Genomic DNA, 17548 nt, shown 5'->3' on the forward strand with positions numbered 1-17548 from the left:
AACCTGCTCTTAACTCTCTGTCTACAAAAATCTCCACATAATTCCACAAGTATCTTGAGCATTGGTATGTCTGAAGATTGAGAAAAACTCCTACCATGTCTGTAGATTTCCAAACAATACTACCAAGGTCAACCTGGAGCGAAGAACCTCCTTTTTTTCACTAGAGTTGTTAGAACCAGCCACAACATTACACATTCATGCGAACCTCTGATATCTTAACCAAATCTCCAAAGAAGCGTTAAAACCAAAATGAATTTCCTCAACCAATCACGAATATTTAAAGATAAGATTCAGATCCATGCAACAATGGAAAAATAATAAGATGAAAGATGAAAGAAATCGTTTGTAAGTGTTTAAGAAATATTTAAAACTCTTTTAAAAATTAGAGAACAAGTTGTTTGTGAGTTTTCAAAAGGAAAGCATTGTCGCATGCGCACGAGAGGAAGGAAATAGGGCGACAAGGTAACCTATAAGATGATGCACTTCTTTGGCATTGGCGTGGCTTCTCTTAACGGGCCACTGAACATTTTGACTTTGTTAGGATTGAGTTGTAGTTTTTAGAGAAGCATATGATAGTCTACGTTTTTTGAGAAGGGAAAGAAATTCCAAAAATTGCATATGATAGTCAACATTTTTGGAGAAGGGAAATAAATTCAAGATAATGAATATGATAGTCCATGTTTTGAGAGAAGGGAAAGAAATTTTAGAATTCCATATGATAGTCCATGTTTTTAAAATGGAAGTGAATTCCTAAAATTGCATATGACATTCCACTTTAGATATGGTAAAGAAATTCCAACAATTGCATATGGTAGACCATGTTTTTGAAGAAGGGAAAGAAATTTTAGAAATTGCATATGTTAGTCCAGGTTTTTAGAGAAGGGAAAGAAATTTTAGAATTGAATATGATAGTCCATGTTTTTAAAAAGGAAATGAATTCCTAAAATTACATATGATAGTCCACTTTGGATATGGTAAAGAAATTCCAATAATTGCATATGATAGTCCATGTTTTTGGAGAAGGGAAGAAATTCCAAAAATTGCATATGATATACCATGTTTCCGAAGAAGGTAAAGAAATTCCAAAAATTACATATGATAGTCTACGTTTTTTGAGAAGGGAAAGAAATTCCAAAAATTGCATATGATAGTCAACGTTTTTGGAGAAGGGAAATAAAATCAAGAAAATGAATATGATAGTCCATGTTTTTAGAGAAGGGAGAGAAATTTTAGAATTCCATATGATAGTCCATGTTTTTAAAATGGAAGTGAATTCCTAAAATTGCATATGATATTCCACTTTGGATATGGTAAAGAAATTCCAACAATTGCATATGGTAGATCATGTTTTTGAAGAAGGGAAAGAAATTTTAGAAATTGCATATGTTAGTCCAGGTTTTTAGAGAAAGGAAAGAAATTTTAGAATTGCATATGATAGTCCATGTTTTTAAAAAGGAAATGAATTCCTAAAATTACATATGATAGTCCACTTTGGACATGGTAAAGAAATTCCAATAATTGCATATGATAGTCCATGTTTTTGGAGAAGGGAAGAAATTCCAAAAATTGCATATGATAGACCATGTTTTCGAAGAAGGTAAAGAAATTTTAGAAATTTCATATGATAGTCCATGTTTTATGAGAAGTGAGCGATAGAGAAGCATTGGGGATGATGCAATACCTCCCTAAGTGCGACATATGATCGTCGTCTTTCCTAGGGGTGGCTTATGGTTATTGCACTAGTCATATCCTTTATAAATATAGCACTACATAATTATTAAAAAAATAAGTCGTGCGGGTTTTAACGGGACCTCTTGCATTTATAATTTTATCGAAGAAAATCTCAAACCCTAAAATTCTGTTTGAGAGTTTATGTGGGAGAAGTGAATGCTTAAGAGAAAAGAGATTTGCATAAAAAATAAAAATATCTTTTAACATTTGAGAAAAAAATTATGTAAAAGATAAAGAATATCTCAATGCGCCCCTTGAATCTCTTAGCCACCTGATGAAATTCCAATTATTCCCCTGCTTCCGTAGATGCACATTTGGAAGCATTTTTTTAATAAAAAAAATTAGTTTGTTCCGCAAGTACATCAACGGAAGCAATAAAAGACATAGTGAACGTTGGAAAATTTCAAAATATTGTAGTTTAGTAAATCTCTGTAGATGTATCTACGAAACGTGTAAAAAATAGAGTGTTCCATAGATATAACTACGGAACCTTCTGCTATATTTTAAATCAGTATTATTTTACTTCAAAACTACAATATTTTTGACATCTAAATATAGTACATGAAAGTAGTATAATGTAATGGCAATGATATATAGAACACATAAATAACACGTCGTATAAATCATCCAAATAATATCATACATTATAAAAAAAAGTACATAAATGTAATCAAAATACATATATCAATAAAATCATAGGCATCACTACTGTGTGTGCTGGACAACATCCTCCTCCTTTAACTTTCCTCTTCCTCTAGCCCTGACTCTGCGTCCGCGTCCTCTACTGGCTACTCTGCCTCTAGCGTTAAGTGCCCAACCAGTCATGGCACGACATCGACGTTACATAAATGCCCTATGTGCCGCCTCCATGATACCATCCAGTACACGCATGTGTCCGACCCCTCAGGGAAGAAACTAGCGACAATGCATGCCTGCGCCATGTCAAGTATCTCACACCATCGAGGAAGAACATCGTCAGTGTGGTCCAATTGAGACTGATGAGTCTCCAAGATCTCCTTATGGGTCGGTCTGGGTGGTGATCCCAGTGTAGTTGGGAGCATGTATGGATGTGACACCGTGAAGTACCAAGTGATGCACCCGTCTGTGCAACTCATCTCTCTCTGATCAAGTCGCCCGAGCCTCGTTAAGAACCAGGTGATGATCTCAGTTTGCAAATACCTCATCTATTTGATGATAGGTCATCAAGATATGAGCGGAGACAAGAGGGTCGCGAGATATCATCTGACAATACCCGGACTGCCGCATGACGCGCTCTAGAAGATAACGAACAATGATGGTCAAACTGACAACCAACCATCTAGAATATATGGCAACATCATCCCACAGAACCGTCTCACAGTTAGCCACATAGTAGTCGTATCGAATGTCCTCTGCAGCCATGCGATCAAGAGCATGCATGAAAGGATCCGACACCTAGTTCCCTCTAAGGGGGATGAAGGCTCTAGCACGCGACATGGCCTCAGTGTAGTCAGACAACTCTGCCCAGCCAATGATCATGGGGAAGTGCTGTAATATTCAACCCTGGAAAAAAACTATCGGGATCAAACATTATCACAAATATATATATATATATATATATATATATATATATATATATATATATTGAATGATATAAGATTGTTACCATTAAGGGGGAACAACTGCGAGCCACAGTCCCTGCCTTCCACAAGCATCCCTCTCCCAGTCTATGGTAACTATACATCAGTGTAGCCGCTTCCCAGTTGAACTTATGGATACGTGTGGTATCCGATAAGTACCTCAAGTAAACGACATATGTGTTTGATGAACTAGTGTCCAAGAACAGCTGAGTGCTTAACAAAAATAAGAAGTAACACCTCAACACCCACTGCCTGTGTATGTCCTCCTCTACTGGGTCACCAACAGTCTGTTGTGTCACAAGGAGCTAGACCTCGTACTGCTGCGTCAAGAAGGAAAATCTCGCGTGCGCGTCGCGGGTTTTCTCCACCTCCTTAAGCGCGTCCTCATGATCAGCCCCGAGCTCAACAATAAGAACCCCCCTCGCTTCCTCCTTAGTCAGCCTACTGTGATTAATCGGTCACCATTTCTACTTAATTTCTGTCATGTATTCGGTCTAAATTTGTCGATTCGGTAACACTTTGATCAATGTTTTATTGTTTTTGTTTAAGTATCTCATGTTTGATTGCTTTTATGTTTACTTTGCATTATGTTTTAATTTAAGTTATTTAGATTCTTTTGATGTCGTTTGGTTAGTTGTGTACAAGTTTCAGCTTTGAACAAGTCATCTTAAATGTCGAAGCAACCATGAAGGAAGGAGAAGTAAGAGAAAGATGAAAATTCAAGGTTCTGGGGTCTAACACGGCCACTGCTTCAGCACACGGCCCGTGTCAGGTTTCAAAGAAAATGCCATACAAAATCCAGGGAGCCAACACGGCCGCCCGTGCTTCCAAGCACGACCCGTGTCAGGTGAACGACTCTTCTCCATACAAAATCCAGGGGGACAACACGGCCGGCCGTGTGGCTGAGCACGGCCCGTGTCAGGACTGCTGGGAGCAAAAATAAAATAAAAGAGCAACACGGCCAGTGCTTCCAAGCACGGCCAGTGTTGCTGAGAGCGTGAAAACTTCCAATTTTAGGGCTTTTTCATTAAATCTCCACCTTGAGGGAACTTTAGACATTCCACTTGGCTGAGATTTGTACCTAGACTATTTAGTTGAGTTTGAGAGAATTATTTTGGTACTCTTTTACATCATACGATAAAAAACCACAGAGGAGAGAAGATAGCTTCATCAAGGGTTTCGGAGACAGAGAGATTCAACGGTGGACACCATTAAAGATCAAAGTTCCCAATTATCTTTGTAATGTCTAAATTCTTTACTTTGTCTTTCTTGAATATTATGAGAGGCTAAACCCCCCAATGCTAGGGGGTGGTCCTGATTTGGTTTTGTAATAACGATGAATTTGTGATTTCGTCAATACATTGGTTTATAGTATTCAGTTAAATTATGCAATGTTCTTCATGTTTTCCTTATCGGTCAAATAAGGATTAATCCATGGCTAACAGGTACAGGACTGTAGTTGTTAGGGTTTGTGCATAATTTGAATATAGTAGATATCACCTAGGACTAGGGATACCCTATAATCACCATATAATCTTGATAAAATAAAGGCTTGGTTTCAATTTAGATTCCTAATGACTTAGGAATTAGGTTGGAAGACCAAAGGTTTTCTCACTAAGGACTTAGGAGAAAACACCCTAAGGATTGGTAACTGAGTGTTATGAACTTGTTGAAGAGATCTTAATTCTGAGTGTTACATGCCAAATCAACCACTAACCCTAGCATCTCATATCACTACGCCAAAAGAGACTTTAGACAGCGCACTTTAGACAGCGCTTTTCTAAAAAAGCGCTGCTATAAGGAAAATAAAAAATAAAACACGGAAACAGTATAAGAAAATGAGTAAAAGCGCTGCTAAAAGTCCTACCTTAGACAGCGCTTTTTAAAAGCGCTGGTAAAAGGCCTACTTTAGACAGCGCTTTTTAAAAGGCCTTCCTTAGATAGCGCTTTTCCCATAAGCGTTGTCTAAAGTCATGTAAATTTTAAAAAAAATATTCTCAAAAGTGCTGCTAAAGGCCCATATTAGCCAGCGCTTTCAAAAGCGCTGCTAAAGGCCTACCTTAGCCAACACTTTTTCTCTAAAGCGCTGTCTTAGGGGAATTATTAATTTCTAAAAAACAATATTCCTAAAATAATTAGAAAGGGCTTATACGAACAAAAGTCTAAAACCCTAAATTCTTTCGGTATCTTCTTCTTAGACTCTCGTTCTCAAAAATCATCTACTCCAGATTCACACTCGTCTTCTCCAAATCAGTCAGTGAGTTTCACCTACTCGTCTTCTCCAAAAATCATATATCTCATCATTTACACGCGCAGATTCAGATTCTCATCTACTCCATTCATTCTCTTTATCCATAACTCAAGTCCCAACTTGCTGAGTCAAACTCGTCTTCTCCAAATCAGTCCGTGAGTTTCACCTTCTTCTTTCTCTCTCCAACTTTAAATCAAAACCCTTTTTTGATTCTTCGATTGCAAAGTACAAATTTTGTTTCTTTTTATTAAGGTTACCTAAAAATTCAATATTTGAAAATCCCTTTTCCTGGTTAATCGCAAAAACCATATTTTGACAATTTTTATGATAAATAGCCCCAAATAAGGAAAAAGCCCCAATTCCAAATCAGTTATTTATCTAGCTTTAGTATTTTGAATGGCTTCTAGTTCTGGTTCTGTTGGTTGTAATAGTGATAGTAGAATTGAGAATTTGATTTGTGCTATTAAATCATTGAAATTTAGCTTAGAGAAATCAAAGACAGTTGGGTTAGGATTAGAGAAAGCAGGGCCAAGGTTAGATGAGATTAGGGTAAGTTTGCCTTGGCTTGAATCTGCGGTTCGGCCAATTCGAGCATATTAATAGGGCTGTTGGTCCTGTGGCTGCTGTGTTGAAGGTTTTCGATGCGGTTCATCGCAAAAACCATATTTTGACAATTCATATGAAAAATAGCCCCAAATAAGGAAAAAGCCCCAATTCCAAATCAATTATTTATCTAGCTTTAGTGTTTTGAATGGCTTCTGGTTCTGGTTCTGTTGGTTGTAATAGTGATAGTAGAATTGAGAATTTGATTTGTGCTACTAAATCATTGAAATTTAGCTTAGAGAAATCAAAGACAGTTGGGTTAGGAGTAGAGAAATAAGGGCCAAGGTTAGATGAGATTAGGGTAAGGTTGCCTTGGCTTGAATCTGTGGTTCGGCCAATTCGAGCATATTAATAGGGCTGTTGGTCTTACGGCTGCTATGTTGAAGGTTTTCGATGCGGTTCATGGCCTTGAGAAGTCTTTGTTGTCGGATTTGCGGATTGATCTACCGGGTTATTTGTCGGTTTTGAAGCGTCTTGAGGAGGCGTTGAGGTTTTTGGGAGATAATTGTGGGTTGGCTATTCAATGGTTGGATGATATAGTTGAGTATTTAGAAGATAATTCGGTTGCGGATCAGGTTTATCTTAAGAATTTAAAGAGGGAGTTGGAGAGTCTTAAGGAGTCACAGAATGGTGACTTGAATGGTGGGTTGTTAGATGCTGCTTTGGATAAGTTGGAGAATGAGTTTAGGTTGCTGTTAACTGAAAACAGTGTGCCGCTTCCTATGTCGTCGAATTCTCTTGGTGATCAGCCTTGCATTACGCTTTCGATTTTGCCTGTTTTGGTGGTTCATAAATTGTAGGCTATTCTTGTTTCTATAAACTCTTCAAGATAGTTTTTTAACAATACATGTAATTGTATGATAATTTATTGTGCTAAAAGCACTTAATTAAGTTATTTTTAGTTTATATCTATGCATGTTTTGGTGTTCAAGTTTGAATTATTGGACAAAAATAAGTGATTTTAATAAAGAGATGTCTATATATTATAACCCTCTGATTGATGAAATCTCCATATGAGAACTCATCCTTGAAGAGAAATCAGAAGCATAAGTGCATACATCTATATGAATTGTATATATCTTAACTGAAGTAAATGTAGAACAATTATTTCTTAGAATAATGACATGTTGTATATCTTCCTCAATCCTCAGGCTTGTAAGAAAAGGACCATTGACTAGATTTTGTCTAAAGTATTATTTACGACATTCTCAAGTCTGTGCATACACAAGGAAGACTTTAAGGTATTCATTTTTGTAACATTCTAATTTGTTTTCTAAGTTCATATTTCTTTTGTTTTGAACAGAGTTTTACTTGTTTACTTCTATTTTTCCAAATCAAAAGAAATTCCAAGTCAGATTCTGCTACATGAACTAGATTGAGTTACTAAATTCTCGCTCACTAGTAAATAGAATGATTGAGTTACCCTTAAAGAAGAATTTAAGGTAAAAACAAAATAATTATCAGACCTTAATGTCATCCAATTTAGCTACACACTTTCTATATTCCTTATTGTCTGCATCAAGTTTTTTTTGCAAGATCTTCTATATGTAAAGTCACTGTAAATATAGATGGCACGTCTGATAACCCAACAAAAAATACAATAATGAAGAGTTTCTGTCTTTGACAATCCTCATATTGTTCCAATATGTTAGGATTGAAAAATAGGATTGAATTGGCTTGAGAAATTGTAGCCTGGATTGCTGCCTCCAATATGTTTGTCCGATGATTTCTCTTATAGAAACTTGTTTGAGTAGGCTTTAGTTACATTACATTCGATTGTCGTTGATTTATAGGCTATAGCCAAAATAGTGATATTTCCCGGTAGCTTAATTGCAACTTCAAGAGGATAAAAGCTGCAAACTTCACCCCAACTATACTTCAATGATATAAGCTGCAACAATCTAATGAAAAAACACACCAAGATTTCCCGGTAGCTGAATTTGTGTGTTTTGTTTTTTTTGCTGTAATTTTGTTGGTAACAGTTTTTCTAGTGAGTTATGAATTATTTCATTTGCTGTGGAACAATACTGACTTTATTAACTTTTGAACATTTTTGCTCTTAATATGGGGTAACTTCTAGAGTGAGGCACTAACCAAATCCCTCACCATGTACCACATTTACAAACCATTAGATTAAATGAATATATAGATTTTATTATACACCACACCACATTGGATTGTATTGTCTTTTTAACCTTTTTTTGAGTCTACTCTTCTCCGCCATCGTAACTACTACCGCCACCAAGACATTAACATCATCTTCTCTGCCATCGTAACTACTACCACCACCAAGACATTAACATCATCTTCTCCGTCATCGTAACTACTACCACCACCAAGACATTAACATTTAACATCATCTTCTCCGTCATCGTAACTACTACCTTTTTTTAGTATGCTCTTCACGCTATTTCTACATTTGTTACATTTTTCACACTAGTTTATCAACTCAAATTTTCTCTGGTTTTTTTCAACCTAGTAAATATGATATTTGTTTTCTTCTAAGAAGACAATAATGAGTTTTTGAGTTCTTCCATATTTACTGTGATTCTGGTTGGATCTAAGATGGTGTTGGAAGTTAAGATAAATTGATGTTGAAACGTTGGGAAGAGTAAAAGAAGTTGTTTTTTCTCCAATTAATTTGCTTAAAAGACTGGTTTTGCAATTTAGTAAGGATTAGTCCAACATTTATTGGGTTGTCGTTAGATTAATCTGAATACTGGGATATAAAAGAGATGTTTTTTTTAGGAGGGAGGGTTGAAATGTGGAATATTTATTGATATTAAAACACCACTGTTAATGATGGCGTTGTGGTGCTAGTTATTGTAGATATAACAGTAGAGAAGATGCATGGTTCATGTCTTCATGATATAAGAGTGTTAATTAATATTGGAGACTTAAAACCAAGAGGAAAGATTGATGAAATAATCTTATGTGGTATGGTCTATGATAATATATGAACTCTTTTAATCTATTGGTTGTTAAAAGTGGTTCATAGTGAGGGACTTAATTAATCCCTCATTCTAGAATTCACCCTTAATATGGTAGTCATTTTTTTCCATTATTTTATGACATGTCTTGACATTATCATTAAGGGAGTTTTTTTGTGATTTAATTTTTATCAATATTCTTAAAAGAGTTTGTTCTTAATGCTTATAATTAAAGACACATAATTTTTAAACGTTCTAATGAATTAATTTTCATCATCTATTTCAAATTAAATAACTTTTCACAAACTAAGATGGATCATATTGATAAGAGTGTTTACCAATGCTTCTCTAAATGGAAAGCACAACTTAGACTCGTTCATATGCATATATATGTTTTAGGTTTCCTTTTCTGATATTTTTTCTTTCTTTTTGAATTTCTTAATTTTCTTACTAATGCATGAATTTGTTTCTCATGCCAGGTCATGTGATAGTTAGGCCATGCAATTTATAGTCTTGAGAAAGCATGTTGGAATTATAGTTCTAGCTAATATGAAATTGTGTTAGAAGCATGTTCAATTTAAGGGTATTTGATTAACTGATGAAAATTAGATTGCAACATGTATTTGAAGGCTATTGTTTTAATACTGAAAAAAACAACATCTGACTTTTTTGTATTGGTGTAGTTAGTTGAGGACCATCTCAACCGTTTTATGGCCAGCACAAATTCAGAAAAGTTGTTCTTTTTACCGTTTAATACCGACAACGGGTTAGACTTTAATTCTAAATTCATCTATTATAATTTTTCATACTTTGACATTGTGTAGAAAGTTTTCATCTCACATTTGTTTTGCCTTACAGTGGACATTGGTTGTTGGTCGCGATTAATCCTATCAGAGAAGTTGTATATTTTCTGGATTCCTTACACAATCCAGTTAGTACATACGAAGCTATGAAGGAGTTGGTTGATACGTAAGTGAGATTGTTCTAAATATTCGTGTGAATATTTATTTATTTATGGGAATTGTTTTAAATTATGCGTTTATGTTTTATTAGCGTTATACAAGTTTTTCGAGCACAAAGAGGAAGTCAAGTACCAAAGAGTAAAGCTAACAACATCACATGGATTCGAGTGGAGGTATATTAATTAATTATCGCAATTTTGATTATATAAATAGTGATGATACGTGATAAAACTTACGCCTTATCCATATTTCCTTTCCATGTGTAGTGTCTTGGGCAGCGTAATGAAGTAGATTGCGTTTTTTACATGTTGCAGTTTATGAAAGAAATTCTTCTTTCGAATCAAATAGAGACTCCGTCCAAGGTATGGATTTCTAACTTAAGAGTTATTTTAATATTTAACACATATTTCTCATATAATTAAATAGCTTTAACTTAAACATACCATGTTATATTATTTTGTAGTACTTTGATGACTTCAAGTGTGCTACTTACTCAAGATCTAAGTTGGATGAACTTAAGGAGGAATGGTGTCAATTCATGATTGAGTTGAAAGTTGTATAGGTATATTGAAATTTTACTATAATTGATGAGAATTTTGAGTATAGCCAAGTGCATGTTGCAATATTTGATTTATCTACATAGATTATTTAGTGATATGTAGGCCGTTTGAAATACATTCGTGGCAAATGTAGAATGGTTTTATGGACTCTAATGTAGAAAGTTTTTCACCTTTATATTATTTTGTTTTTGGTTTTCTGTTATTCTGTTTTGTGGTTGTAATGGTTTGATGCAATTGCAGGATATTGAAGGGTAAAAAGGTTACATTTGCTGGCAAGAAGAAAAAGTAGATATTTAGCATCCTTTTGACTTGGATGTAATTTTGTGTAATTGTTTTCATTGAATTGGATGTAATTTTGTTGTTTTGGGTAAAAATATTTTGGATGATGCAATTGTTTTCATTGAATTATATTGGATGTAATTTTGTTGTTGTTTATTAATATATTCTTAGCATCTTAGCATATAAAAAATACAAAGTTTATTCGTATATGTGAAATTTGTAATGATATATACAGGTGCGAAATGTGGTGAAAACCTGGGGCAAGCCTTTTTTAAATAGATGCATCTAAAAATTTTGTGGACATTAGACAGCGCTTTACAAGAGAAGCGCTGTCTAAAAGCTCTTTAAAAATTTTGTTCAGAAAAGCGCTGCCTAAATGGGGCCTTTAACAGCTCTTTTAAGATAAAAGTGCTGGCTAAATTGGACCTTTAGCAGCGCTTGTAGGAACAGCGCTGCCTAAAGGTGGCCTTTAGCAGCGCTTTTAAGAGGCTTTTTCTTCAAAAATTGTTTCATAAAAGCGCTGCCTAAAGTGGGCCTTTAGCAGCGCTTTTAATATAAAAACGCTGTCTAAATGGGGCCTTTAACAGCGCTTTATAGGTAAAAATGCTGGCTAAAGGGTGCATTTAGCAGCGCTTTCAAGGTGAAAAAAAGCGCTGCCTTTACCTACGGCAGCGGGGGAATAGATAGCGCTTTAAAGCGCTGCCTAAAGCCAAAAAAAGCGCTGTCTTTTTCCTTGTTTGGCGTAGTGTATATTTGATAACAAAAAGCAATTTATTTTCTCGTTATTTTTTCTTTGCAAGGATTTAATCCACCAAAACCAAAACATTAGTTTTTGTTCAATTGAATCGTACTTTAAGAATCTGTATTTCCTACGCGGTCCTTGAGATCGACATTCGGGGAATTTCCCCTATTATTACTACAGAGGCAAAAATAGTACACTTGCTATTTTTCCGATCAGTGACCATGAAGGGTTCCCTTAATAGGTATATGCAGGAGGCAGGCGATTTCGTCAAGCGTGATGGTGATCTCTCCATGTGGCAGATGGAAACGAGGAAGTCTCTGAGTGTCACCTCTGTGTAAATGCCATTAGATCCCATTATGTATCGTGTGGTACCCAATATGACACATGTCCTTCAGCGCAGAAGCTGCAAGGACATCCTAGAACCATGGCTCGGTAGGTTGTTAGAGATTGGCAATCTTTCGGTCGTGGTTGTAGAACTTCTGGGAAGTCCTATCCTGAAAAATTTCCAAAGAAAACACTGTTAATAACAAGCAAAGTTAAAAATCAAAAATCAAAAACCGAGGACAAAAAAGTAATGAGTAATAAGTCTAATAAATTTTACCTCTTCGTCCCAAATATGTTTGGCTAAATGATCTGCATACCCTGTCAGAAGAGATAAATCTGAAGGACCCTTTGGATAGACGAAAGGCGCCTCAGGCGCATCAGCCTCCTCGTGCAACTCAGAAGGTGGCATCGAAGATCTAGCATCAGCCGAAGGTGGCACATGAGTAGAAGAAGCTCCCCGGCGACGTGAGTTTTTAAGTTGTTGAAATGTCTTAATCGTTGATGTTGACGTTAACGGTTGAACTCACTAGAAAAAAATGACTTTGGTGGAAGTTTGATTTTTGAGTTGAGAGAGTTTAGGAGTTTGAGAAGATGAAAATTTAAGAATAAGGGAGGAGAAGAGCCTGACACGAATATGACATCAAATGCTTCCGTAGATGCATCTCAAGAAGTCTTTCGTAGATGCACCTACGGAACAAAACAAGTTTGGAAAAAAAATACTTTTCTGAGGTACATCTACGAAAGCAGAGAGCATTTTTAGCAATGCGCATTGTGCATGAGAGTCCCAAGGCGTGAGGTTAGAGATTCTCAAAAGATAAATGATAGTTTATAATTAATATATTTTTAGTTTTTGAAGTATTTTAATAACATATATTATAATTTTAAAAAATTATTTAAACTCTTCAAACTTCTCGTTCAGTACCGTTCTGAAAATTTTCAATTTAGATTTTTTTAATCATTAATAAAATAAAAATTCCGGAAATTATATGCACTTCCAACTTTTGATTTTTTATTCAATCACTAGTCAGAGACCCGTGCTTCCGCACAGGTGAATTTATTTTAATATTGACGAAATAATTTTTTTAGATATACATATGAAAAACTCATATTTATTAGAAAAATACAATGAAAAATTATGAAATCAAAATATTATAACAAAAAACAATTTGATAAATGATGTATTTAGATACACATGGTAAAATAAACAATTATTAGATAAACTCAATCATATTAAATAATTTTAAAAAAACTTGTGACATGGAAAAAGAAGAAAAAAATTGACATTTAAAAATAATGGTAATAATTTGATAGTGACTCGTAAGATAAAAAGTTAGCTGTGTGAATGACTATGTAGTATTATTCTCTTTGATAAGATTCATTTTTAATTTTATTGAAGTTAAAAAATAGATTAATTGGTATTTTTAGTGATAATAAACAAATAGAATAGATAAAATATGTTCTAAATACAAAAAAAATCAATATTTTTGGTCAGATGATGAACAATGGTACATCATCTAAAATACATAATCTTAAATGGATATTGGTCTTATGATAATTATAGGATTCCATTTGTAAAGAAAGCATGAATTTTTATAGGATTTATCTAATATTACAAATATTTACGAATATTACTAATAATTATAAATATTTTGTTAATTAAAATAAAAAATGTATAATGGTGAAAGTGACCCGTAAAAATAGTAAATTTGAGTGATTCTAATTTTCTCATTCATCTAATTTTTGTTTAAATATAAGTCAAGATAATTTTTGTCAAATTGTTTACATGAATTTATTCTATTTGTTTCTAATATTTATTTTGATTTAACGTCTACAATTTGTAATTTTAGAATTTTATTAAATATTTTTTATAAATATTTTATTGTAAATTATTTTAATTCAATTAACAACAAAAATTTTGATCACAAAATTTGTACCATACAATTAAAATGTGTTTTCATTATTTTTATCATATATTTACATCTTTACGTGAAAGCTAAAGTGAGTTTACTAAAAAAAAATTAATTGAAATAATAGGAACATAAGAAATGAAATATTGAATGTATGTGAGGTGTATTGGAATAGGTACATGGTATGGTGAATTTAAAATTTGAGGGTGAGAAAAAGTGCTTTTTAATTTGAACTAATAAAAGGTAGGGATGGCAAACAGACCCAAACCCGCGGAGCCCACCCGCACCCGAACCCGAGTCAACGGGTGAATACCGGAGTTGACTGGGTTTGGGTTCGGGTTCGGGTGCCACCCGATATTTCGGGTACGGGTTTAGGTAGTGTGAAACCCGCGCCCAAAACCCAAAATCATACCCGAATATATATATATATATATATATATATATATATATATATATATATATATATATTTTATGGAAAGTTGTAAGAAAATTGTAGAAAAAATATATTTTATGTATTTTGTTGCGGGTTTGGGTTTGGGTGAAAAAACTCGAACCCAACGGGTTTGGGCGTGGGTGTTGTTTTGTCACCCGAATAGTTTTTGGGTTTGAGTTCGGGTTCGGGTGGTAATTTCGGGTGCGGGTTTGTGTAGTATAAAACCCGCACCCACGGGCACCCGTTGCCATCCCTAATAAAAGGATGACAAGTGGTGCATCTAGTTAGAAAAGATGATAAAGTGAAGGGTAAATTTGTTAATTACTAAAATATCCAAAGTGTAGTGTAAAAAAAATTTAAGAAAAAGATATTTTTGGAAGTTTGGTCAATCTTTTATTAATGGGTAGATAGTAGATTTGTTTTTCTTTTTCAAAGTCTCTTATTCGGATTTGGATTGTCTAACTTTATGGCGCCAACTGCACCCTAACTTTCAACCGTTTTGAATCACTCGATCAATCTCACGCTTTACATTTTTCCACGTGTTTTAAGGTCACATGAAACGAAAAAAAGCTTTCATCTTCATCTCCACGACTGCTTTGAGGTCGCCATCCAAGCCACGCAGTTAAACTATTCTTGTTGCATCATTGTCCTCAAATCAACCGGCTAAATCACCGTTACCGTATCGTCGTCATCAAACTAACCAGATAAACCATTGTTACTGTCATTTTAATTGCCAATTCAATCGCACATGTCATCTTCACCGCTTGCCGCCATCGTCGCCACTTGTTGACGATAGAAAATCATCAAGCATCACTGTCACTCTTTTTTACTTTCAAGTTAAATTTGTTTTACAACGCCATGGCCATGCAAGTCAAAAGCTTAGAGCTATTGTTTCTGTTTTTTTCCATTTACTTATGGTTATGTTGCGCATGAAATTTGTGGTTGTTTAGTTGTTAATTAGATATGATGAGAGTTGGAGAAGGAGTTCGCATAGATGGGACCTGATTGATGACAATTGACCGTGGGTGTGGTGGCGACGGGGACAGAGGGTGAAGAAAATGGGTTGGCAGTGTAGAGAGAGGAAGAAGATGGATTTTGTGTACCACTAAGTCATGTTTCTTTTACTTAGTTTTTTTCTTTCACAAAAGCATGGACACTTGGCACCGTGTAAAACATAAGATTGATCGAATGATTCAGGATGGCTGAAAGGTAGGGTGTAGTTGGCGCCATAAAGTTAGACAATCCAAATCCCTCTTATTCCCCTCCCCTCTAAACTTATATGGGAAGTCTAATACTCCCTCTGGTCCCATTTATAAGAAAAGATTCTCTTTTTAGATACATTGAATAAATAATGTATCTAGACAGTATGTTGTCCATATACATTATTTATTCAATGTATCTAAAAAGAGAATTTTTTCTTATAAATGGGACCAGAGAGAGTATGTTTGAAACTAAAATGGTATATAGTACATCTCTTTGGCAAGAGAAGTTCGGTTGGCTTCTTAGAAAACTAGAGGAGCTATGGCACCGAAATTATAAAAAAAAAAACAAGGGCCCTATTTCTCAGCTTTTGTTGTACAAACTGGCAATTTATCAGATAAGAGACTTAGGAATTATTAGAGACATGAAAACGACCTGACAGGTAGTGAAAACTGAAAATTAAATAAAACCAATTTTCGTTGCTATATACTAAAAACTCTATGGTCTCGATCCCCTTTCTCCAGTCAAACTAAATGATTAAATCCAATATATGAAATTCTCTGTTAAAATCTGATCTTCATTTTTCATCCTTAAGAAACAAAAAGTAATTCGGATTAGGAATATTCGCATCAATTAGAAAGTAATTAACTTGATTAGGGTATTTAAATAAACTGAATGGTTTTACCACAATATGAATTATTTGTTGACGCCGAATTATAGCAGTTAGGTAAATATTGTTCGTAAATACTTAACAATTAATTATTAATTGAATTATAGAGATTCAAGTCTCTAATTATCAGATCTGATTATTCAAGTCTCTAATTATCAGATCTGATACGTGAATCGAATCATTAGATCTAGAAACAACCACTGTTAAGCAATTGATTCCTAAATTGAAGTGAAATCTTCAGTTCAATAGAACTAAAAGAGTTTAAAGTTGAATAAGATCCGTAGCAAGAACTGCAAATGATTCGTTTATTTAGATACATAATGCGTTAAGTTCAAACAATTATTACTAATATACTACTTGAGTTCATAATCGGAGTAATAATGGGTTTGAATTAATTAATCACAACCCATTTTGTCGAAGAAAAAAAAAACAAGAGAAAAAGTATATATAAAAGATGACAATTCGATTATACAAAATAATTGGTTTAATACTACTATACTAGTATTGCATACGGATTATAAAATATATAAAAAATAGATTTTTTAAAAAGTATTTTATAATATATTAGTATTTATGTTTACCATAAATAAAAAATAAAAAAAATGTTAATTTAAGAAAAATATAAATAATCTTAACTAGACAGTATATTCTTAAAAATTAATTATTATTGCAACAAAAATTAAAAGTAGTCACATATTTTAAAATATTTTTTAATAAATAAATTATTTATTTTGAAATAGAAAAAATTATATATATATATATATATATATATATATATATATATATATATATATATATATATATATATATATATATATAATTTTAGACTTTTAAAAAAAACGTTGAAATTTATAAATATCAACAACCTATTTACATTTTGAAAGAACATACAAATAAATGCCGCAACAAGGAGTTAAACTCTAAACCAACAGCTTCTATCCTTTGACCTAACTAACATTCACCATAATCAGAGAGTTACATAATGATGTTTGTGATCGATCACACGTTATCAATTTTTTAAAATAACAATTGAAAAACTGATAAAGATAACTAAGAAAAACATAAAGAAAGATAACCCTAATAAAATAAGTACACATTGTAACATAATAATTATATAATCAATTTTTTACAATACCAATAAAAAACTGATAAAGATAACTAAGAAAAACATAAAGAAAGATAACCCTAAAAAATTAAGTACAAAGAGGTAACATAATGATGTCTCTTTGATATGAGATTTTTAATTGGTTGAGTTGGTCGGCAACTTTACTTATAGATCTCTTAATTTTTTTTTTCAAATGTTTTTCTTTATTGGTGGTCCTTTAAGCTAGGGGTTG

General features: G+C 33.7%; 1 protein-coding gene across 2 annotated transcripts; it reads left to right on the forward strand.

The window, feature by feature from the left end:
* The first annotated feature begins 5483 nt into the window (after positions 1–5483).
* Positions 5484–11089, forward strand: LOC131660058 (uncharacterized). 2 transcript variants are annotated; one of them, XM_058929185.1, is made up of 9 exons: positions 5484–5756; positions 7356–7445; positions 9614–9717; positions 9818–9900; positions 9993–10103; positions 10188–10269; positions 10363–10458; positions 10560–10658; positions 10897–11089. In XM_058929185.1, exons 3-8 carry the CDS (start codon positions 9703–9705, stop codon positions 10656–10658), a joined length of 486 nt encoding a protein of 161 aa, XP_058785168.1. In that variant the 5' UTR covers positions 5484–5756; positions 7356–7445; positions 9614–9702; the 3' UTR covers positions 10897–11089. The 2 variants fall into 2 exon arrangements, with proteins under 2 accessions (XP_058785168.1, XP_058785169.1); XM_058929186.1 differs by lacking the exon at positions 9614–9717 and having other exon boundaries at positions 5486–5756.
* The last annotated feature ends 6459 nt before the right edge of the window (positions 11090–17548 follow it).

This window comes from Vicia villosa, linkage group LG3 (assembly GCF_029867415.1).
Source record: "Vicia villosa cultivar HV-30 ecotype Madison, WI linkage group LG3, Vvil1.0, whole genome shotgun sequence".
NCBI classification, from domain to species: Eukaryota; Viridiplantae; Streptophyta; class Magnoliopsida; order Fabales; family Fabaceae; genus Vicia; species Vicia villosa.